We start from the raw sequence: 27,121 nt of genomic DNA, 5'->3' as shown, positions 1-27,121 counted from the left end.
ACGATGCAGTTAGTGTTAGCGGCCGCTCGCCTACTCCGAGCCCAGTTGGGGAAGGCGCTCCGATGTGGTCGCACGCGCGCTGTGTGCCCGTAGACAACTTCGCGATCGCGTGTGTAAAATCTGCGACTGAAAACAAACGCGTTTGATAAATTAAACTATTTTTTTTATTAGTGTTACCAGTGACCATGAAAGATATAGTGGTGATTTTATCTGTTGCGGCGTGTGTGGCGACCGTCTCCGCCGCTGCCGCCTCTTGTGCCCCCTCCGAAGAGTTCTTCGCGAGGCACAATATATCAGCTGATGATCACAATGAACCAGGTGCGGATTTTCGCAAACTTTGATTGGAGTTATCGTTTTATATTTTTCGTGCAAATATTTTGTACAGTTCTTACTAGAAGTTATGTAGAGTTTTTGATTGCTTACATAATAATCCATGAAATTAGCATAAAGGTATATTTCAGATGTTATCATTTATATTGTTTTTTTTTTTATATAAAGTGTTTATTTAGGCTCGGGAAATAATTGTTCTAAATACGAGTACAAGTAAATAAGTACACGTTGAGCAGACGTAATAAATCAAAGCATTTATCGAGTAATGACATTTACTAGAAATTATGGAAATGTCCTCACGCCTCTCGCGTTTATTATAACAACACATACATTATACAATCTTAGCTTTAATGTATGTACATTTATTTTTCTATTAACATTTTTCCGGGACATATCCATATTACATAAAATATTCATGGTAAAGAATTACTTAAAGTTTAAAATTTATGATATCTTTGCTATATTTTCATTGAGTGGTTAAATATCGTTGATGTCATAAGGTTAATTGATTATATTATTAGGATAGTGTAGTTTACATGTACAAGGTGTCGAATAACAAAGCGATAGTGTCCAGTGACCGGCTCCGGCGCACGCGCTGCTTGGCCGGCTGCAGGCTCTCAAACATAATTAAATAACCTTATTTACTATAAATTGAAATAATTAAACATTATTAGGACGAAAATGTGATTGATTTTCTTATTATTAAGCATAAAAAAGTCAAATGAAACACATACACAACTCTTAGAAATATTTTGCTCTACAACTCTATATTTTGCAACAAAAATGATCAGTATTTTTTGGTTTAAATTTAAATATTGATAAAATGCGTTGTATTTGTTGCTCAAATTCGTCCGACACTGTCAGGTAGGGTTTTAGTATTTGACAGTAATATCCAATCAATCGTGTCCAGTTCGCGTGTTTGCACGAATTCGCTGCCATGCGGGTCTTCGCAACCTACTGCCTCGGGTTGTGGACTTTGACAGTTGAAATTGATAGATAGCTATGCATGTAAATAAATTAGCTAACATTTAAGCTGCTCTACATTCGTAGCAGTCTACACTACTGGTATTATATCGATATGGCAGTTTAAGATATGAGATAAATATGGAGACAGTTTAATATTTCGAAATAGCGTTTTGGTATTAACGGTTGTTATATACTTATTATTATTATAAAAGTAACGAAAAGTAATATGTGATTTATTCCTATTAAGTCTTATTGAACTGTTACACGTTAATATGTTTGTGATTTGGATGTTATTTTGCAACTGATATTTGCGCCAACTCTATCTTACGTGACTTGAAATTTTGCACCCATTTATGACATCAGACACATCTATGTAGCATACTATTATATATATTATGCACTATCTAATATTAAAATTTGTTTTAAAAAAAGATCGATGCAAAGAAATGAATTACTTTATTTAAATTTAATTTACAAATGCTTGTCAATAAATATTATAAAATATATTAATTAAAATGAAAAAAAAAAATTATGAAAAAGGTTAAAGCCGATTATGTTTCGGAATTTTATGAAAACATATAAAAGGTCTTCCATTTACGGATGTATGGCAATAACTTATGTATTAGTTATCAATTTTAGTAATTTGGTATCAAAATTTAAACACGAAAAAAATTCTTAACTTTATAATAAATATCGATTCGAAAACAACGATGTTTTTTAATTCAATCGTCAAATAAAAATGAATCTCTATTCTCTAAATTGGAACCTCAAAAGCTTTCAAGTATATATATGTATTCTAATTGAAATCATCTTACCTGGTAAGAAACTATATAGTAGAGAAAAAATCCACAATTACAACGTAATGTGAGTTTGATGTAACGTCGGCGCCGCAGCCGGCGTGGCGCTCCGTGATTAAACATGTAATGCAAAAACATTCGAGACAAGAATTGCGCCGCTAATTCTCTATTCCTGTATGATAATTACGTTTGTCATTAATTAAATTTTACAAAATGTCGCCTGTCAACTGTCACGTTTTTCTAGGAGCCAATAATATTTCGCAATATTTACTGTTAAATTAAATATTAATTTAAATTTTAATAGAAATTTTTCAGTAATACATCAAAAACAGATATTTTCACATTTATTTAGTTTATATTACTACATTTAATAGCTCAGTCTTTTATTTTTAAAAATAAAGTATTCTTAAAAATAAAAGAAAGCAATTCCGTAAATTATGTATAGTATATTATATTCATAGCTGAAATTAATAAGAGTTAATTACCAAGAAAGACAAACGCACGGCTGTATAATAAAATTATGCAGAAACATAATATCAGAGTGCTCGTCATGTCCAGAGTGATGTTTCTTTTATCATCTACTGTTTGTAAGTACGAGTATGTGCTCCGATACAAGTATACCTTGCGTTTAACTACAATTTGATAAGATTAATTGTATAATAACAGAGTCATTGTACCATTATTGGACTCGGTAAATGGTGTAATGTAAATAAAATGTGATATGTGAAGTCAGCTGGTGTGACTTGACACCCGACCCTGAACTTTGGTCACATGAATGGATCGAACACAACATATCGCATACATCATTTTTACGCTATATATCAAGCGATGCACGACTTCATACAGAAACGCCGTTTAGTCAGTGAATAATATTCAAGCGATTTATTCGAGAATGTGAAAATGACATGCCACAGTTCAAGCATTGAATTAATTAGTTTCCTATCGTAAACGAGGAAAGTCACGAAAAATTACGAGTCGAAGTAGAACCGCTAGCGGGGAGGGGTTGCGGGGTGAATGGCGGCGAGTAGGCTTTGTTGCTCGCGCTGGCATTCCTCGCCTGGGAACCGGGAACAGGCGCCTCCCTGCGCCCCGCACCTCTCCCGCCCCGTCTCCCCGCTCGACGTCCCGCATACATTCCAGCCCTCTCTCACTTTCATTGTTCCTGTCGGCGCGGGAGGTCGCCGCTCCACGTACAAATAATGGAACCAGTTGTTTAAGTGGGGAGGACTTGTTGGCTCACTTCAATAAACACGTTCGCCGTATCCGTAAATGACATTTAGGGAAAATAGGGCAATTGGAAATATCGATAAAACCTCAATCGGGAACGTTTCGGGATAAATTATTAAATTAAATTTGAGCTTCGAAGAATGCTTGTTAAGCGGTTTTCTGCATTTACGTGCCATTTTATATTATTCGAACGATTCCTTCATTGATCTGGAACTTTATTAAGTAAACGAAGTATTACCTGTTCTATAAATAGCATTAGCGGTGACATGGCTTATTAAAGATAATCGTTATGATCATTTCGATTTCTTAAGAAATAAAAACAGAAACTAGTCACTGACTTTGCGCCAAGCGTAAAATCGAGTTGCACCTGCAGACATGATGAAATCATCCCTTAAAAACAACAATAGAGGATATTATTATAATTTATCAGTGGGACTCGAAGACTTAGTCATTGAGCCCGCTGTGCGGAACAGTAGGGGTCTTCCACTTTGCATTGATAAATATGATACATGCGATTATTTTTTTAATATTATATCTATGGGGCATTTTTTGTATATTTATACGCATTTAACTGTATTCTACTTTTTTATAAACTTTTAGAATTAATGGTGTTGCAATGCTATTGATTTACATACTATAATTAATCCACCGATAAAATTCCGTCGAAGTTCCTTTTTTTTTTGAGGATTATAATCACTAGTTCATACAAGATCACACCAAAATTATCATTTCGGATGTTCGGAATGCCATTGTACCCGTTTTACCTGCGATGCGCCGGCGCAGGTATCGCGTCTACGTTCCGAAATTTTGTTTATATGCTTTGACAAATGCTTAGGAATTGCAAAGTGTTATCTTCGATACGGGTGGCACAGCGAGTTTTGTGCAGATTACCTCCCTCGGCTTAAGATGTAATATTTGCTTTAAAGTTGTCAAGTTTTGGATTTGTTTACAAATGGTTCGAAATAATCTCAGTATTATTTTACCATTTACGCTGCTCAAATAAAACTAACCCAGAACTTGTTTTTTCCTGTGCATCATATTATATTTACTTTTAAGTACGAAAAAATAATGTTTAAAAACGTCAAGGCTTATCATTCATCCTCTCATTCTCATTCATAAATATAATTATTTACTATACGCATTGAAACAAAAGTGCATAACTGTTGTGATTTCATTTTGAAAAAACAATTGGGATGAATTAGAAACAAGAAAATCGTTAGAGAGCAACGTCTCTCTTAAATGTACGACGATCAATATGTATATACGAAAATGTCTATTAAATAAAGTTGTGAGTCTTTTGAATCAATTGTAACAAGCATTTTTCTTCAAGAATAAGTGTTTTTAATAGTTGACTGATGACTTTTTTTCAAATATGAAATTCAATATAAAATATTTATCAACTTTGGCTGTTATTTTGGCGACTCGGGTCACTAAGCCTAACTCAAATAAAAACATTATAATTCCGGGTCACGGGTCATGAACTAGCAAATGTGCCATTACATTTATTTGTTATATATAAGAAGTCTCTGTTATATTATTTGATATACATTTTAATTGCTCATTAACAAAATCTTTACACCTGAGCGAGTATATACTGTCAAATTAATGTATTAATAGTTTGTATATTATAAACGGAAGTTCATTGATGTTTGTGTTTCCTGTCAGTTGATATTTTGACAAATAATTAATGTAGTTCTCTATCTCAATATTTTAATATACTCCACGAGTTAACGATGTGCTTAAAGTACGTTTATAATAGATTGCGCTACTAATGTTGGTTCTTTTGAAGAGTCCATCGTTCGGCTTCACTTTTAGCCGTTAAATGTTCTCAAAAGGGATAATTCAGCTAATTTCTTTCCATTATTCCTCAGTCTCATTTTACTTCGAACATTTCACAAATGGCTATTATTTTGAAACTTTTGTTACTCGCAAGCGCTTTTAGCGATAAATTTTAAATGTGACATCGCTTTCAGGCGACGCTATTATCAAAAAAGACTATCCTTTTATTGACATTTATCATGAAATAGTTTATACATAAAAAAAAATAGCGTCTATATTACATTGACAATTTTGTATATGATGACATCAATGCTACAGTGAGTCTTGACCGTCCTAGTACGGAATTAATTAGCTTAGATAAGGCAACGATGATATAATTATCCGAGTAGTCAGTCGGTGTTGCCCTGTTTGGGGCAGGGGCCAAGAAGATAGTTATCTCGTGGCACATTATATTCAATGAACAATTTGCTTGACATATAGAAATAATTTCTAGACAAAACAAAATCGAATACATTGTTTCAAAAAAAGATTCTATACTATTATTATCGTATTAATTTATAATGATATCGTCGGGTTAGATCATTCATAAAACTATTACCATAATTATGGAGAACTAGCGTTGATAACGGTTTTTATAATAAATTTTATAAAATACGAAATACGATACTCAACGGTTACATGGGCTGGCTTATCGTGCAATGTTTTTTTTACCTCAGTAAGTTAGCATTTTAAAGTAAATTTATAACGGCTATAGGTGCACGTTATTGCTTGCTTTTAATGTATTTATTCCAATAGGTAAAAAGTTATCTTCGCGAAGCAGGTCACGAGGTAGTGTATAACGAAGTAGAGATTTAGATTTGCCCCCGGGAGGCGACGGGAGGGGCGAGCTACCTGCCGGCGACAACGTTAATAAAAAAATTATTACGTTCACAGAACTTGGCGTTTATCAAATTTTCTTATTACGACTTGCAAGGATTAGGTCGCGCGGATACGACATTGACTGACTTTTATCTCGGTTTTTCTTTGTTTTATCTGTGCTGCTACTCCGGAGATCAGACTTTCGTGGAAATGTTACCTGTTTTATCTAATTGTTGTAAACATCTTATCATTTTACTTATAAATTTCTTAGGGGGATGAGATCTGTTTACACACGAAGGCGCTCGCAAGTCAGATTGTGTGCTATACGGGATGTTAGAATAAAGATTGCAGAAAATATAAAAATTGGTTTTATTTATTATTTCAAGCCGATAATTTAACGTAGAGCGTAGGACTGTTAGTATCTAAAATTGCTTATACAATGCTTTTTCATGCGTTCTTTTGAATGTCAAATCAATAATGAAAAAGAGATAGATCAGAATTTAACAACTGTTTAGTTAAATTGAGACTTACGTTTTTTATTATTCTAAAGAACATTTATATTATAAGTTATTTTTATTTCAGTTTAAGGGATTTTTATAATCGATCCCATTACTAGAGCAATTCAGTTTCAAAGCCTCTCTGAAAAAATAATATGTTATAATCGCCGAAATACTCGAAGTTTTACTAAGATTACAATTAAAAGCATCAATATTCATAAAATATAAATTTAGTTACATAAGTACTATTACGTATGTACATAAATATACGGTAATCAGATTCGGAGCGTATCATATGAAATGTCAAGATAGTACAATCGAACAATTTGTAACGGCGATAATACAAGGACGTAGTATTGGACATCGTCACAACCGCAGCCATTAGCGGTCGTCACATTGGCCAGAACAGGTGGTCGTGACCGTATCAGTTTCATCCGCCGGGCTTCCCGATCGAGTTACCCTGGAGGTGAGTCATGGCACGAGTCAATCGTGTCAGACTTCATTGATAATAGGGTTCGGTCCGTGGTTTATGTGATTAGGAGTTTTAAGGCTTTCATGTTTCGGTCGTTGTGTCTACTGTTCCACGTCGAAGCACTTTATTAAACATTTGTGTATTATTAAGGCTAATTTTATGTGACCGTTTCATATTTTTATCTTTATGAGTTTGAATACTTCCTGTAATTAATTAAGAAACAGGATACAAGGGATTATGTTAATGATTGTATTTATTTACAAATTTGATTTATATTCCTCGTGTTATCATGTACATTATTATCTATATATATTATAATTAAAAAGTAGTTCAACAATTCAAGGCTTAATAAGTGGTGTACCACTTAACCGAATTTGATAAAATTTCATATGCAAAAAGCATGAATAAAGAACTAAATATACCTTAGTTTAATAAAAAGTTAATATCTTATCATATTCAATGACATTACTACTTGTTACATTCTACATGTTTAGCTTAATTATTTCAGTAAGTTATTATAGTATTTGATCACACAATATATAGTATACAAATATAGTAAAGTAGGATGTGTTATATCAATTTTAGGCTTTATGGTCTGATTATTTTGTACGCAGATTACGTTAAAAGTGTAAATTGAGACTTAACATATAAAAATAATCTTTATTTGCTTGACCAATATTATTATTATTATATATAAAATAGAAGTAAAAAGTATTTAATTTGTATATACAATATGGAAGTAATATGGTCTGAGGTCAGAATATGCCGACACCAATCGTCAGGGGAAATGGATCGGAACAAAGCATCTATGATATTACCAACCGGCCTATATTAACTACACATGTACTTCTAAGCCTGAGTATATCAGAAGGTCAAATGCAAGATCAATTATTGTTATTATATGTTTTGATAAATACATATATATTGCTGTTGAATTAAACTTAAAAGTAACTAAGAATTTGTAATGTCTATTACTATTGCAAATAATTAATTACATTTAAAATAATAATATATTTTATATTAAATTTCCACAGACGTATTGTCTTTTGTGTATCTTTTTTTAAGTGTTTTTTTTTTTATTTTACCAGACAGCATCCCAATTTGTCTTTTGATTTTTAAAATCTTTAATCAAAAGCTACATCGCATTGGTTTAAGAATTATTTTAGCTCAACAATAAACACACTTTTAACGAGCATAGAATATAAACATTGTATGTTTTATAATTCTTATTAGTACTTACATGTCTAACACGTTTGAAGGCTTAGCATATAGCTTATTAAATCGTTGATTGTCTAATTTAATGATTTAACACAGTTCTTTAAATTATTTAATTTTAATGTAACTTTTAACAAAAAATGTCAATCAAAAATCAAAAAGGATAGTGTGATTTAAAAAAAATGAAATATTTCTATCATAATGTTTTTTTGATGATTTTTCCTTTTATTTCATTTCGCTTATAATACGGATTAAGAAATATAAAAGCGTTTGCTAACATGTGGTTTTGTAGGCGGTGACGTCACAGGATGTGCTAAATATATTTTACGGTCCCACCGCGCAACTAATAATGTCGGCTTCAACGGGGACGCGTTCGTGAAAACGCGTATATGGTCTTCGTACTAAAGTATTAAAAATTAGATTCTATACTTTCACTGTCTATCGTGAGACGTGTATTATATAATAATGTTTTCGGATCGTAGGTCAAAGCTTAATATATTGTTAATGAAGTTTATTATTAAGTAACATGTAAAAAAATAATGTGTTTTTATTCGAATTAATTAAATTTTAAAGCGATGTGCATTTCGAAATACGAAAGTGTATCTCAATGGGAAGCTTATTGTCTGGCGAGTCGTTTTATCCAATTTTAAAAAGAACCCGCTAATCCAACGAAAGAAATAAATGAAGTATTACTTAAAGTATCTTGGAATGTTCAAGCGGCTGTGAGATATGACGTGTTCTGGTAGTCGGAGGCAATTTATCGCTTGATTAGATTAAATCAATTTATCCGTGACAGTGAAATGGCCTTCTTCCTGCCGGTTCCGAATCTGGCGTCGTAGCTCGTTGTCATCAAGAAATCGACTGAAAACGACAGATCTAATATTCAAAATGCGGATTCGATATTCGTGTCTTCGTAACATATTTAGAGCATTATGGGCCAACTCTAAGGGTTGTTTTGTATGAACTGAGTGAGCTATAACAATTTTAAATTATAATATGGAAAGTTAAAAATGTGAATATATTTTTAAAAGATACTCACATACAAATTCACATTTATAGTTAAAAGATAAAATAGGATATGAAAGATAAAATACGTACATTTAAAATTTTAACATTATTATGACCTATTTCGATCACAGCGTTCTCACAGTGGTGAATAGCTGACTTTAAAGAAGGTATTATAAAGCTTAAGTATGTGTGCGTACAGGTACACTATATTTTTTGCACACTTTTGTAATCCGTCGACTGGAGAGAGTCCGCCAACGGCTTAACGTGTTTTCCACGTGAGTGTAAACAATGTCAACGTCTAAACTTCAGGAGGTTTTTTTTAATGAAATAGGCGAACGTGCAAAGAGGCCATCTGATGGTAAGCCAGCACTGGCCACAGATATAGGGCTGTACAAACTTTTAATAATTTCTTACATCTCCAGTGCCCCACCAACCGTGGGAACCAAATTATTCCCTCTCTGTCCCTTGTGCTTTTATTTACACTGGCGTATTCACTCTTCAATTACAAATACAAAGTATTGCTGCTTGGTGGTTAAATTTGTAATGGGTACCTACGCACCAAGTAAATTTTTGGTTGCTACTGAGATTTTTTTTATAGAAGGTTTGATTCCAGAACCTCAGATTCTGCAACTATTATAACTACCGCATATGCTGGCAACTAGATAAACTAGTTAAGACTCTAGAATAAATTAGTACTATTTAAAAAGAAAAATCTAAAGTACGTACTCTACTGCGCTCTAACCACAAATTAGTCAGTTAACTCATTACTCACCTTAATAAAAGTACCGTTTACGAGTACGCTTACTTTTTAGGTTAAATTGTATTTTATTTTGAATCAAAAAGTGAAAGACACACAACCTATCTTTCTGACTTGTGTAACTTTACTGCTGTATTTTCAAATACATTTCATTTTATTGTTATATACAATATAATAGGATTTTGGCAATCAAGTTAATAGATGCCTCGTCTCTTTGGGTTCGTGGCCTTGACCCGCGTCTGGGCGAGCCCCGGTAATATGAGAGAAAACGAGGCACAGATGAAACCGCGATAAGCCAAGTCCTTTATCCAAGACAAAATAGGAATTTAATACTTAGACAATACCTACTTTGTATACATATTGATGTTATTTATTAAAATAAATTTGACATCAATTTTAATTTCAATGATTAGTCTTAAATTGCAAAGAACATTTCTGATCTCACATACCTACATAATAATTTACAACTTTTTGAATTTTAAATTTTACAGCCTTTATTTTGTTTGTACGTTTGTAGTTTGAACCCACAACCACCGGTTAAACTAAACACTGAACCATCTAGGAACATTCTCTATTCAAAAAACGTAATAATATACACTTTATATATAACTCTGTACTGTAATTTAAAATCCAGAAAAAAAACTGTAATATAAGTTACAGTCAGAAAGTACGAAAGCAATCTACGACTTAAAAGTTATCGCGGTGCGATGGGATGATTTAAAATTCATGAGATATAATCTTTTAAGAGCAAATTGTAAAGGAGCATTAGACGTACCACCTTACCTTACCTATTTAACTTGTAGCACAATCGGGTAAAAACAATAGGTATTCGGGAAAGTGTACTCGAGTTCGCGGTAGAGCGGAGTGCCTCTTGAATTACCTGCCAGCCTTAATGAGCCACTTCGTCTTAACAAAGCTTTTTGCACTAATCTAAATTGTGTTGTCTGAATGTTATCTGCTGGTGTCTTTATTGAGATTTTTGTTTTAAAGGTGCAATACAGGTAGTGTAGATTTTTTTATTGCATCATTTTATTACTGCTTTAGGTTTCACTTTCATACGACGAAGTAAAAAGTTTGTAGCAGCAACATTTTTAATAAAATATTTTGAGTGATGAAAAAATTATATTGAATAATATAAAAATAGACCATCTATGTGCCACTTCTTTCTTCAGCGTGGCTTGGTTATATGTAGTTTGGATATACGAGTCAGGTTTTCACAATGTTCTCCTTCTCTGACTAGGACGATATGAGTGAAAGAAAGTGGTGTAAATATAAAACAAGCACACAAAAACACTGAAAACAATTAGCGACGGGGCCAAATCGTAGTACTTATATTATTTTACGTTATATAATATTTTCGAGTACGTTTAACTAATACAATTGAAGTAGGCCATTGGTAGATATTTCGTCTGAATTCTCGCTAGTTTCAGGCCGACTTGTTTATATCGATTAGAATCCGAGGCGCTAAACAATTCGTATTGAGTGCTCGTGCGATTAATTAAGCTCTGGGATACCGCTCGCTTGCCCCTCGGCCCGAATAATTAATTCAATTCAATCGAGTTGTCTGTTCTTAACTAACATTATACGAGAAAAGATTGTCTACGATGTTCTATGCTTTTATTTATATCTAACAATTTGGAGTTTATAAATCTCTTTCCTATTTAATTTATGTTTATGAATCGTTTCGTAAACTGGCAACGTTTTAGTAATAATTCTAACAACATATAAGACAGAAGTAGTTCATGAAGTACTTTATAAATATTAAGTCGTCACGATGACTATATTCTGAGTGTATATAAAATAAATAATCATTTAAAAGGAAGCGTGTAGGTATTATAAAGGGACAGTCGTCGGTCGCATACAAAATAACTGCAAGCAATATACTGCGTCGTGTAGAGAGATGCGCCATGCATAAAATGTTTAAAGAGAATGCAATATCGACTCTTGTCGGTTCGTAGCCGTCAAAGTTTTAATTAGAAATTCGCGCCAAGTTTCAAACGGTTTTAAAAGTGTTCCGACGGTTTTCCTAGCGGACATGTCATTTTTCGGGACGCTCGTGTAAGTCGAGAGAGCGTTCATTTTTGTCGTGTTTGAACGTTTATAAAAGTTCGCTTGCAACAGATTTCATGTCTTCCTATAATATCAAACCGTCAAGACTGATTGATAAATCTTCAATATTCGATAATCAAAAATGTTCGAAAGATAAAAATCTTGCACTAAAAGAGTTATAGAGTACAGTAATCTTCGAAACTCAACATTTTGAGAATGATGCAAGTAAAGCACTATGAAACGTTTCAACACCTCCCTGTTATAACTATTTCTTTGTTATATTATTCGTAGACGTCTGTGGCTCTTTGAACAGTATCCGCGCTAATGAACCGACTCCGTCTGGCCTACTGGCAGATGTTCGGACAAACTAACAGTCACGACTTTACTTATTTATAGTAGAAATTGCGCCTCTTGTTAACATTTCATATTACATATCTCTTGATATATTTTACTTGCCATCATGTCAGCTTGGATAGAGGGACCCTTGAGACTGCGATACCGTTTGACCGACTATCATACAAGTTAGCTTTTTCATGTTTTGTTTTATGGAGAAGAATTTTTCTCTACTAATATGATATAACTCACTGTAAGATGACGCTGCAGTACAATAATTTCTATACCATTCAATCGATCGCCATGATCGGTATATTTTTATTTACTTAAATGGAATCTACACTAAAGAGTCATTTCGATTAGGTTAGATCAATATACAGATATTTTTAACCTTTAAATAAAAATGTATTTAATATTTATGTACATATTTTTTATTACATGGAAATGTTTTTATTTATCAAATGGATGTTATTTTAAACGTATACAATGGTAAAGTATTTGTTTAATTAAAGGACACAATTTAGCTTTTCAATTTTGAGAAATAGCCTGGCGTTTTTTCGGATGTTGATTTCGTGTAATGAATAGTGTTTTACGAACAAATAATTATACAAGAATACGTACAAATGAAATGTTGTTCAATAAAATTATTATCAGTTATTCCACTGTTTGTTTTATGAGAGCCTTATTTGTGTTGCGTTAATTATGTATTTTACTTAACTTAACCCGGTTCATAAATGTTTATGCCGTTTCACGTATTGTACATTTCACTGTAACCATGTAACATTCTTTGTTTTGGTTATACAATAACATGCATTTAAAAAACAAAATTCATATTTGACAGTATCTTACATTTAAAATATAGTTTTATATAACGACTAACTGCTTGTTTCAAATTCAATTAATAATATTATTTATTTCTCTATCACCTATTGAGTCCAATCGAAATTATCTTACGCACAAATAATATCAGTTACAGTTTAAATATCTCTAAAATCGACTGATATATTAGTCTTTTAAAAAAATTGTATCTACTTAAAAAAGTTTTCATATTATGTATACATTTAATGTTAATTTATAACTGTGATCGGTGGATATTACTTTTAATATCTCATTTACATATAATTTAATCGTTAATATTATCAAATATAAAGTAACATTTAATTCTAACTCCTTATCGGTAGACGATTTATACCTACATACGCCCTTTCGCAGTAACACAGTATAACAGTATTGTCGAGGCACTAAGATATATAATGTAATGCATTAAATTTGGGTGTAGTCGGGCCGCTTTGTAGGGTGCGATCGGAGCCTACTCCATTTAGTCGGTTGTTTGAGTCTTCCGCTATCAATATCAATCAGAGACGGTCATGCAATCTAGTTTAAGCTTGTTTGCGACGGCGGTCCGTAATATGCTGACATTTTACCCAATGTTTAGTTTAATATAGTATGCGATTCATGTTATTACAATAATATGAGCTAATACACAACGGTAAATCTTTAACTTTCATGATTGAATCAATACAACAACTACAACAGTCTGTAAATTTCCCACTGCTGGGCTTAGGCCTTCTCTCCCTTTGAATGGAATATGTTCCAAAGTTTCGAACATATTCCACCACTTGTTTCAAAGCTAGTTGGTGGAATACACGCGTGGCAGAATTTGTATGAAATTAGACAAATGCACGTTTTCTCACGATGTTTTCCTTCACCGCCTAGTTCGAGATGAATTATAAACACAAATCAAGCACATGTTTATTCAGTGGTGCTTACCTGGGTTAGAACCCACAATCATCGGTTAAGATGCACGCGTTCTAACCACTGGACCATCTCGACTTAATGTCAGTGTGAATCAATAAGTGTTATCTATTTCTTCGCTATAAGGTTCCAATAAGAAGGCCCGGGTGAAATCTGTGATGGTAATAAATATGTTCAATTACTTAAGTTAAATGTCTCACATACCAGGTCCGGCCAAGGTGCGCGGCAAACCGCTCCCACGGCCGGCCGTCAACGCGAGGGACGAAACTCATTTATAAAATTGACACGTGGTGATATGGTCGAAACTAGAGCGCGCCGTGTCCGACCATCCGAAGGGTCAGAGAAATGCTGTAGCGTGAATTACGTCTAACATTTACACTGTGGAATAGGGACATTTATCACGAATTTTTGGAGCTGCGCTTTGAATTTGTTTATTCTTGCTTTTAATCATTTTCTCTTTTACGTAATTGAATTTTGCAATTTTTTTATGTACGATTTTCAAAAACATTGAAAATAAAAATGCGGATGTTGATTTATTTCTATTTGAACATTAAACTATAATGGGCTCCTGTATAATTGGCGTATTGACTCCGCTCTGCAGCGTTTCAAACATAGTCCATTAATCGGTATGGAATTACCTCGCCTGTAATGATTTTCTATGGCGTGTTACTTTGGGATATTGGAATCGCTTATTGTATAATCACCGCGTTAAAAATGCTAGTCGTACAAATTAATTTAAAATAAATTACAAATAATCAAAATCGTCGCAGACAATTTCACACATTTCATAGTTTTAGCAAGTTACTTTTAAAGTAACAGTAGGTACGAGGAAATATTATTTGAGCGTGGTAGGCTCTATAACTATATATGTAAAAGTTACTCAATCTAGACCACACCGCTGGACCAAATTTCATGAAATTTGGTATGAAGCAAACATGAACTCCAAGAATGATGAGCCACTTTTTTGCCTAAGACCTGATAACCAAAACCCTAAAACGCAAGCGAAGCTGCGGGCGACTACTAATGTTTTAATAAATGAATTAATACAATACACAATGTCATGTTATTTTTATTTTTAGAAGGCGAAAAGAATCGAATTTCGTATTTCAGTTCATGCTGCCTTTGGTTTAGCGTGGGCGATCCAGCCCTGGTATATATTGCGACATAGCTATCGCATTCCTGACACGTCTCGGGTGCAGGTCCGGGACTGTTATAGAGGCTGGCTGGCTGCAGCGGCAATTTACTGCCTTCTGTTTATTCTATTAATTCGATTAGTATTGCTTCTATGATGGAATATTTGGGAGTATAAGAATATTGCTGTAATAGAACTTATTGACTTATAAAATTAGCAATCTCTATTAATTATGAATACCTTCATAATCTTATCCGTTTCATTTTTATTATTTATTGTCGCCCGAGGCTTTGCTTGGGTTTTAGGGGTGTATTAGGTGTTACGTAAAAATGTGTAGCCTATGTCCTTCTTTGAGGTTTAAGCTTGCCTCATAGCAAATTCATATAATTTGATTCGGGTATTTAACCTTGTAAGTTTAACAGATGCACAGACAGAAAATTACTATCGCATTTATAATATATTTCACGGTTTCTCTACCTGTTGTTAAATCATTGAACATACAGTGATGAAACTTCGGCGAATTATTTTGCTTGCAATAGACAGTCCCAAAAAAACCTGTTGTTCGTTCATACGATTGTACTTCAATCAAATACTATCTATATTATATACCCTTATTATATAGGTAGTATATATGTGTATATGTATATGTCACCGTAAGATTACAAAATTCGTTAGATTATGATCTGCCTCGTCAGATTGTAATCTTCGAAATATCGTGATGAAATATCTTACGGCGACATATACAAATAATAACTTCATTAGAATTCAGTATTAGGAGCAGATACAACCAAAGCTTTTTAAATTTATACCATAAGATTGACTTGATATATTAGTTACCAAGCTATAAAGATATTTGCTCGATATAATTCATTGTCAAATGTAATATTGTGTTAATGCAGAAACAGATCTATCTCTGTATCGGATCTCGGATCTTACTCATCGTTAAATTTATTGTATGATAAATAAACATCCTCACATCCAGCTATTTGCTATAATTTGTGATAACATTCCTTACACGTCCGATATATACATACATAATAAAGTCTTTATGACACAATAAATTCTTATTTGTATGAACGGTATGTTAAAACGTTTTATTCAAATTCTAGACGTGTGTGATCGGTCATGTGCCTGAGGCTACAGTGTGGAAATTCGGTATGTCAAGATTTCTTCTCACATGTCCCCTTTGTTATCTGTGTAAAAATACTTAGAGGTGACTTTGAAAAAGTTATAAGTAAAATGTGGGAACTTTTTTGTTGTTTGTTTATTATGGTTTTCATTTGTTAATATACATACTTTGATATAATATAATAACCATTCATGTAATGAAAAGGGAAAATTATATGACGTATACATATAACGAGATATACATATAAACACACACACGCGAAAACTTACTTTCAGTCCAATAGACCTTTACATAATAATATCAGTATTATTGCAAATACTTATAATTTTTATCCATTAAAATGCGTGAACAAACTATAACTATAATTATTGAGATTGAATTCGGCTATTCTTTATTACATCAATCAAGTTATTATATTAACACCCCTTTAAGGAAAAAGATAATTAATCAATGTTGCCAGTTCTTAATCATTGTTCTTTATATGAAATGACGGCACAATTTTGGAATAATAGAATTTTCTTGATGCTTATACATTTTGCCCCTTTCGGATCAATACGCACTAAAATACATTGTACTATACAGACCGACGAAGGGTTATCGAGCCAGTGTAACTACAGACACGAGGAAAGTAGCATCGTTCTCAGGTTTGGTTGCATTTGGTATGTAAGAAATGGTCAAAATTGTTAATGTCGCTAATGTTTTTGGGTAGTGTAGACCATAATCATCAGGTACAGCCCAACCGATCGACCTAAATCATATTTAAAAAATGTACATATCGCAGAAGTGGAAAATATTAAATGGCAATTCAAAGTTGGGTTTAAGGTGTTATTAGACGAACCATTACTGAACCGAGTTGTTGATGCAGGATCGTAAGGTCCTTGCCAGTCGGCCCATATGCTCTCTCTATCTATTTAGGGAAATAAAATTGTACCAACGTATGCGTACACGAGCTTGCGTTATAATACTATGACTTAAGCAATAAATTTCTCTTGGAAACGGATGCCCCCTGAAATTAATCAACATCATATCTATTTTTCGATCTCAATAATAGCAAAAAAAACTAATTTAAACATCGTCTTATGAAACTATCAGTAACTCAAGAGTCCTTACAGCGTCTTATAATAAGTTTAAGAATATATTTGCACTTGTTGATTTCTAACGAGTACGTTTGTAGAAGGATTAAATGTAATAAATGTTTTTATGAAGCACACAAAAAACGGATCTCCGCGGTTGAATAGCCACCAGATGAGACTACAGATAGCATCTATTACATTTGATTGGTAGATTACTGCGATTCGATGTTGGTGACCTCATACTCGAATAAGTATTATTTTGTTCTTAGTTATTCATTGCGGATGTGTACTTTGGAGTATTATCTTTCTGATCAATTTATCACATAGTTTGATTAACGGTATATTGTTATGAGAAACTAATACGGATTATGATGAGATGATAATAATGTTATTTATTGTTATGTTTTGCTAAGTAATGAGCCTAGATTGATCCGTGGACACGCGTAATAATGACTGCAAGATACACTGAATTTTAGTTTGCTTAAATTGCGTTTTCGTTGTGCTCCGATGAAGAGAAATATCGTGAGGAATCCAGCATCATTTTGCCACATGAGTAAATTGCATCGAAGCAGCATTAAATAAATGAATATTGGACAACATCACATACATTACTCTTATCCCAATGTAATTAGCTAAAGCACTTGTGTTATGGAAAATCAGAAGTAACGACGGTACCACAAACACCCAAACCCAAGAAAACTTAGAAAAGTAATGAACTTTTTCAACATCGATTCGGCCAGGAATCGAACCTGGAACCTCGTACCCATGAAAACTCATGTACACACTACTCGGCCAGAGGCATTAGCCCATTTGTAAGATTCGATTTTAGTTATTAAATAAAATCATTTATAGGATTTTTGTTTTAAATATCGCATTCAATATTAAAAAAAACATATTCAGAAAGTTGATCAAGAGTGCACTGGGGAATCTTCATGTCTACACCAAAGTTCAAACAGCAGTCTCCAAGTTTTAACAATCGAAGTTCGTGTCGGGAAACTTTGTCATTAAAAGTTTTCGATAAGCCAGGTCGGCTGTCAGTAGGCTGAGATATACTGTCTAAAGTCATAAATTTTATACTAGTTCAAGTTTGGTAAGTTAATTTATATATCCATTGGATGCAAAAAACTAGTATTCACCCTGTCAAATCCTCCATGAATTTCGTTCATAATCATTATTTGAACTTATAAATTTGCGTGTTTTGGATTTATTTTCCAATTACTATTATTTTAAGTTTTTGTGTTCGAATAGTATTATAATATAATACTATAATATAAAGCTGTAAAATCTGAGGTCGATTTGAATACCGAATTATTTGGTCTTCTGTTTCATGTGTTACGACAAATACTTCGATAATAATAGAAAGCAATTATGTAAGGTTTCATTTAAGATCTACAAGGATTACCTTCGTCTTAAACGATAAAAAAAATCACGGAAATTATTAAATATTATTAATTAAATGCCATTTCTCAGACATATTTTTTGTGCACATAATGTTTTGTAATCTCGTTTGACTAGTTCTTTAGCGATTCAGCGATTAGATTGATTAAGATTTAGCTCAACATTGCATGACTCATTTAAGCACTCACTTTTTTAAACGATTCAATTAAAAATACCACTGCGTAATCAATCTTCGATTTAGATTAGGTTTTAACGAACGTAATATCGTCGTGTAGTTTTTTATCTTATGAAGTATTTATTAATTTCATGATTATCAGAGGGTTACACGGAATTGCCACCAATCGAGCTCCCACATGGTCCATGCGCCTACGCACCTCGCCCTTATATGGATAGATTACTTAGTTCGACCTCGATTTCGTTGTCGAGCAAACAAGTTGCTGTGAGAACTCTTTTTTTCAATTAGGGCATGTCATTTGAAGTGACATAAGTAAACGTAAGGTATCTAATATCTGATGACGAATAATAGTTTTCTGGGCGTCAGTACTTAAATGCGTCCTCTAGTGATCTCTTTGGCTGTCAACGATTGTTGAGGTGTTTTCAAACCGTATCCAAAACCATTACCTATGACAGCTTGTCTATTAAATATATTCAAATGTTTAGCCATTTCTTTGAGACTTTGGTTTGAATTGCGTAACACTTTGTTCATTTCAAATTTATCCTACTTATATTATAAATGCGAAAGGTGAGGATGGATATTTGCATGTTTGTTACTCTTTCACGAAAATACTTCTGTACGAATTTGGATGAAATTTTAGAGTTATATAGGTTGTACATCAGAATAGCATATTAGGTACAATTGATAATGAAATTATGTGATTTGGTCATAATATAACATATCAAGTATATAATAAAAATCGTATTTTGTGTATTAGTTTCAGTGAAATACATGTTGAGGATATTTGACTTCACGTGTCACTGTTCCCTATCTCCTGAGCCCGCATTATCTATTGACACGAGACGCTGACCTTTCGTTAGAATTGCTCGTAATTATGGAACCTGGCCAATTGTATCCACCACAGGCACTCTAGGAATGGCACATTTAGAATGAAAATATACGGGCGCATAGTTTAACTTAGACTTTGTTAGCGTTAGAACGATATGGATGAAGATACCTTTATTAATCAATTTTATTTTATTTTGTTATATGTGTGACCTGGGACTTCCAAGTGTGGTGTTTTTTCGAACAAAATTCGCATCCTGGTTGTGAGGCATTGCATTTTAAATTGATACCGGACCTTCAGGAATTATGAAACATTCCTTCATAAATGCACTGTAGATTATGTTATCTAATGCTAGATTTACGTTTCATTCTATGAACTGGTGAGCCAGTTTACAAACAGTGAGCTATTTTACAGTTGACTCGCATTTAAGGACTTTTTTATTTGTCAAAATTCAAAGTGGCGTTTTGTTGTTTTTTTTTTTCATCTTCACATATCAATAAACAACTAGAAACTACATTCAAAGGTTAACCTAAAATAGCAATTTTCAGTTTTAATGTTTAGCGGTGGAATAATTGGTAAGTGGGTGGCGATCCAACGGACCCACCAGCGGGTGTTAGGTATACATACGCAAATGTTTTAGTTTTTTTGGTCGCTTTGAAACGACATGCTTTGCATTTAGCTCTATTAAAATTATAATATAAGGTCGACTTACATAAGTGTTAATATTCATCGAGTCTGTTCGCAAACATAAGCCGTAGAACAATGGCGTCCACAATGCGTTAACATTATATTGTAATCTGTTTTCGTTTGAACATCGCGCTCATTATGCCGGGACATACATTGTTTCTACGTATTAATTTGCATTGATAACGTATCTAGCGTGATACTGTAACGTGTCATAGAATTAACTTATAACATCATAATTTGCGACCGGAGATGGTCCAGTGGTTAAAATGACGTGAATTTGAGCTGAAGATTCTGCGGTCAAATCCAGGAAAATTGAATTTCGTGTGCTCACTTACGAGGCCTATCTTTCAAAGGTTCTTCCTCATTTCATCAATACACGAGTAACTACGGGAACTCATAATTGGTGCTGATATAGTATATCTTTGTCTGTGTTCCTGTTTCGTCGTTCGTTGGTGGTAGAATCCTGTCACCGCAATAAACAAAACTTGTATTATGTATCATATAGTAAAATAAAAATATATCATACAAATTTTTAATCGGTGATAAAACTATTTTTATTTAAAAGCGGATTAAATTCATCGAGATTTTCTGAATAAACATTTTAGGCTAATAAAATACCAGAATCTTTCTGCAGCGGCGAAAACGAGCCATACATAATAGCTCTGCGCTTTTGTGTTGAGATCGAGCTGTAGCCGTAATAACTCGTAATAATTCACGTTTATCACGGAAACTATAATAATGTTCGCTTATCCGCACGGCCTGACATAAAAGCATCTGTTTGAGAACTGAATTTAGGTTAGTGCGTCGGCGATTCTTTAGCTATCTTCTAGAATGTTTGAAGACTTTGAAGAGGCCGTGAAGAACCGAAATTTGACGTTCTTATGATACTAATAAAAATAGAGTTCATTTTTATTACACGTAATTAATGAAGAGTGTAACTAGTGAAACCTTATTTTATTTCTTGATGGTTGATAGTTTTTAGCATTTTTATGTTGGAAGTTTTAAAAATATTGTCACATAAAATCTTGTGTGATGCATGTATGCAGATGGATTCTATGTTTATATCTCTTCATGGCACGTAGTTAAGTACTCGGCTACGGCAATGCTTTTTCTGTTAGCCGCAGGCTTTCATTCAAGTCTTACAAGAGCGCTTGCTTTAAATAAAAATCTTAAAAAGGTGGAAAATATGAACACTACTTCTTAGCCTACAATTTATATTCAAGATGTCGTTTCCTTTTGAAAATAAATTTAAATAACAGTATTTTTTTCTTACTATAGACAAATTACATCTAAAATATTGCTTGAAAAACTTGGTTAAAATAAATAATACAAAACAACTCTCAATGAAATGTTCATAACATTATCATTATTAAATCATCCGGTTTCATATTTATCGATAAATACTCGACAGGTTTCGTGAAGACTACGATACTAATAATTACGAAGCAGATAATATTTAAGTCGGATGTTATTCAAAGAATACTACAAAAAAGAGGTTCTATCTTTAAATATTTTCTTGACAGATTACAAATTTAATTTTGCACATAGTATGTTGTGTTATAAAAAAGCCAGTGCCATACAGCTGAGTCACAGATAAAACACAGCACTTGTTTTCATCTTTAATAGACTACACCACGTGACTGCTCCTATTTAATTAAATATAGGTATTTATAATAAGATTACGATGTAAGTATCGTTATAGTTATCTATGAAACAAGATATTCATCCGTTTGATCACATCGTTGTGTAGAATTACTTCAATGAATGCTCTCGTGTTAGTGATCACGTCCTATTTACTGCAATAACTAGACCTAGTTTAGTGATGATGTAGGTGGTCTGACGCTACGGTTTGTTGACATTAAATTATTGGTAAAAAATATTAACAGTATAACGTGTTGATATTATGTTAAATTTTATTAAAACAGATTAATATTTTATTAGGGCTATAATGATTTTATACTGTTTTCAATTTCGCCATTATAATAGAAACGAGCAATAAAGAAAAAATTGTAACACAAAGTTTCCGTTTCCGCAAAGTCCATTTATCCTTCGTGTCGTGTCTGTATTAAAATTCCTCAGGTTTTTTTAACTTTGCCAATTAAAACATTTACATGCCATGTTATAAAAACATTGATAAATAAAGCTCAATCGATTAATGATCGCAGAGATAACAAAAAATAGCGAATTTAGCTATTGTTGATTTTCATGCTGGAATAACATCAGTTTAATTATTAAAAAAAATTAATTGGCAACTTCTCAGTAAAATTCAAATTCTGAACCGGAACTTAAATTCAATTTATTCTGCAAAATGACTATTAAGAAATTGTGTCCTTGTGTGTCAACTTGAGTAATGTCAATTTGATTTTACATGGCTTTTCTTTATTTAATATATAAATTTTTTCACTTTAATTGCATTTTATAAGTTTGGAAATTTTGCTAAATTAAATACAGTCCGAAATATTTATATATTAGAAGTTTTAAAAAATCAATCTGTAGATACATATGTGATTCACATAAGTGTCATTGAAAGGCAATTACAGATTACAATATCAAAATACGAGTTTAATTATAACAAACTAGCGACATGGCCCTACTTCGCAGCGGTACTTTATATGTATCGTTATATTATGATTTATGACCAAATTACATAAAATCACTATAAATTGTAGCCTACGTGTTATTCTGATGTATAACCTATATTAGTATAAAAATTCATCCAAAATCGTTCCGCAGTATTGTCGTTTTTTTTTTAGAATAGGTTGGCGGACGAGCTCATGGGCCACCTGATGGTAAGTGGTCAGCATCACCCATAGACAATGACGCTGTAAGAAATATTAACTATTCCTTACATCGTCAATGCGCCACCAACCTTGCGAACTAAGATGCTATGTCCCTTGTATGTTTCGTGAAAGAGTAACAAACATACACACATCGATCCTCACAAACGCATCCTCGCATTTATAATATCAGTAGGGTTACTAGGATATGCAAGAAAAGTTGAGGTAATACTCAAGGCATAAAATGGGTGTAAAGTCTTTTCATTTCTAACAAGAAGTAATAGGTTTCTGCGTAACCACACGGCACGACTGAGGTTTAGCGGGTACATGAGCTCATATAAAATTTATTGTAACGATGCTCTCAGCAGTTTATCTCTAGAGGTTTTGTGAACAAGAAGATATTATAAATATATTATAACTACTTTTTAAGAGACATAGTTCTATTTAATATTTTAATTTTAAAACCATTGTTGACGATTTTAAATTGTACATAAGTAAGACTTAGTACTTGAAATTATTTTGCACTAAACTTTATTCTAATTAGAAATACATAAAAATGCTATAACAATTGAAAGAATACGTAAATAAATTACATACATAAACGATATATAACTTTTGAGCACATATATATTTCATATGGTATATAGTTGAATATTCTGCTATTTAGCTTAACGACAATACGAGGTGTTTTAGAGGAGCAACTTTGCAGAACTCTAAAGCGTGTGCCAGCCGCCAGACAATACCTTTTGTCCAAAGAGCCCACACGCAGACAAATAAAACGCTTATATGTTTTTAAATAGGTCACCTAGAACCTCATAATTTACCTTTATACCTTCATTAGGTACCCGATCATTAGATAGTGGCTTAGTTCCGCCCACGCGAGTGCATCGACCCCACTGACATTATCGACTTAATCATCACTCGGGCTTCATCAGCCGAAACCCTAATTAACCTTTTTAATCCGCGGCGATGTTTATTACCACACTGTTCCGTCGGCTTTGTTATTCGTTAAGATAGTTTGTTTTGCGAACTTCTTACGTGCAAAATACTTTTGGAGGAACAAGTATGGCGGGAGGTTAACTCATACATGGAGCTTTCTCGTGGTTCTGGTTGTTGGGTTACAACTCTGCTGGTCGTGTCGGATGAGACTTAACTATGATGGTTTGGTAATAGGCAGTTCGTTTATGGCACCCACAGTTGTGTACTTATAATATCTCCTGGGCAGTGGTGTACTTATCTAAAAATTGTAATTTGATAATTTACCTTTATTGATTACTGTATTAATTTATCCGTCTTTAAACAAAATGTTAGTACATATTGTAAAAAGTATATAGGTACGATAAAAAGTAAAACCCTGGTATCCTGGATGTTATAATTACAATAGTTAGACTTCATGAAAACCACTTCAATGTAAAAACCCATATAACAATCTACTGTACGAATTTCTGCGCCTAATTATATATTTTTTTATCGAAAAATATTATAATTATACCATCATTACGTTTGCGTGTGTGGCTATAAAAAAAGTTCTAATTCCAAATCTTAAATGATTCCTTCAAATAATAATTCTAATAGAATTACACCAATTAGCTCAGCATCTATTATCGCATATGTTATTAATTTTAATATTGAGAAAACATGTTCATAACAGTCTCGATGCCCCCGGCGTAATAATGATTACTTTATAAGGTAGGACATGTTCAGTGAGCGCTCCGATCCGCGCCGGTCCGGTTCGGGCGTGAATTATCACTCGTCATTATCTGCGAACGATTTATTTTCTTACTCTCGGCGGCTTAGCCTTTGAATTAAATAAAAGGACCCTCGTCATCTGCGCATACTTCATAAAGTGCACCAGTATAATCTGATATCTCCCGCCGCCGACGCTCGCGGAATCGCATATACCTTGCGTTCATGCGACGTTGCTCGAGGAATTTTATGTAAATTGGCTTTTTTATGACCCTTTTTATGTGTTTGGCATTCCTCACAGTTTCGAGTGAGTAAGCGCACCTAATGGAGGCGGATTTCGAGCGGGTGCGACTGTGGCGCCTAAAGTTACATGTGATTTTAAGATTAGGTTCGATAAAATGTTATCAATCGTCCTCTTAATTAATTTAAACAAGATACGATATTGAGGCTGGATTTTTAGCGTCGAGACTTAAACACATTTAGTGGGAAAATAAGGTTTTAATAAATCAATTGTCAGATTTGTATTTTTTTTTAATTTATTCTTTTGTTTAATACCTACTATTTATTTCAATAAATGGTTTTCTTTTTTATTATGGTTTGCTGATTTAATAAATAATTGTGTGTGAATATTTCTTAATGAGTAACTGATAAAAAATTAACGAAATTAAATTAAGGAACTTTTTTATCTATTCTTTTCTCTAATGTTTTTAATGATTATATTGTCAAAATGTTTCTGAACTATTTTTTCTCTACATCTTATATATTTACACATACAGACTCATATATTTCGGATGTATACGTCATATCAATGTTTTCATTTATCAGTTTATACAGTTGTATCACTATTTATTCATAGCTGGGGCTAATTACAGTCTATGCAGAGCGTGACAGGAAAAACTGGCGATTATAACAGAGATGGCGATCTCGTTTCGCAGAACTCTTAATTATCACAGTGACGTCATGGAGTACAGTCATATTATGTAGAACATTGAGATTAGAGATATTGTTCAGTAAAAATGAAATATCGAATACATTATGCATGACGAAGTGACAAAAGTTTTGGGGTTAGCTGTTGTTCAGATTTTAGCGTTTATATGCAACTGGTCGTCGCTCGCGGACCTTTGTTTCCGTTTTAAGGATTCGTCATTAGGAGTTAGGTATATAAAAGTATGTCTATGCTTGGAGTTAAAGCTTGCTTCATACCAAATTTTATAAAATTCGTTTCCATAAAAACCCTGTGATTTGAGCAATAAGTAAAGTTACAGAGTAATTATATTCAGAGTATAAACTTTCGTATTTATAATATAAGTATAGCTTATTTAATTGACTAAAGTCTGCGACGTATATTCTATAATACTAACTAAAACTTTAAAAAAAGGAATATATTTTCTATCTATATGCATTTTTTAATAGTTTTAAAACAGAATACAAATAATTATTTTAAAAATATTGAAATTTATTTCTTTTATTAGCAAAAATAAAATATCAGACATTCACAGTAAAAACGAAGAACAAAAATTACAAGAAGAGCCTCTTTAAAAGTCCAAATACGTTTTACACGGGAAGCACATCGTATGTCTCAGTCGCCTCGTGGTCTCTAGAAGAAGGTTGCGAGAACGGGAGATGTCTTCAAAGAAACTATTTAATATGCAATGCGAAGAATGACAGAGGCATAACTGACGAGGGGAATTTATGCTAAGGCCGTCGTTGGCGCAGTAGATGCGCCTGCGCCGGCTATCATACAACGTTGCAATGTACATTTTAATATAACAACTTGGCAACATCTGGATATGACCAGTTTTTATTTAGCGTAACTCACGTTGTAATTACCATTGCATTTTTGTTTTGTATGCTGTCAAATTTTAATGAATATTCATGAACATCGTACTCGATGACGATTGATATAGTGGATGGGGCTCTTCTAGAAGCGGAATTAATTACTCTTTGTTATTCTAACCCGAGAGTCCTTGATTGCCAATTAGGGCGGTTCGATGGAAACTTTTATTGTTTTATTAATTTTTTAATTATGTAAAACAATAGTTACGGGAATATTATTTAATAATAATTTACCTGTGAAAAAACAGTGGAACATCATAATTTGAAAATGTTTCAATCGTAACCTTGAATGGGAGTTTGGGCATTATAGCATCATATTAGGAAAGTATTTTACAAATATTCAATACAATCTAGGCTGA

The 27,121-nt window shown here is 33.0% G+C and overlaps 1 protein-coding gene across 1 annotated transcript in view; it reads left to right on the top strand.

Moving 5' to 3' along the window:
- LOC124537717 (division abnormally delayed protein) overlaps positions 1 to 27,121 on the top strand; it is a 98,002-nt gene continuing 70,881 nt past the window's right edge. Inside the window, exon 1 of the mRNA XM_047114622.1 lies at positions 1 to 318. Coding sequence (XP_046970578.1) covers positions 186 to 318 — 133 coding nt within the window. The 5' untranslated portion in view covers positions 1 to 185. The remainder of the gene's footprint in view (positions 319 to 27,121) is intronic.

This window comes from Vanessa cardui, chromosome 2 (genome assembly GCF_905220365.1).
Source record: "Vanessa cardui chromosome 2, ilVanCard2.1, whole genome shotgun sequence".
In the NCBI taxonomy this organism is placed as follows: Eukaryota; Metazoa; Arthropoda; class Insecta; order Lepidoptera; family Nymphalidae; genus Vanessa; species Vanessa cardui.
Note: the sequence above shows the minus strand (reverse complement) of the source record. Positions and strands in the feature narration are given on the sequence as shown.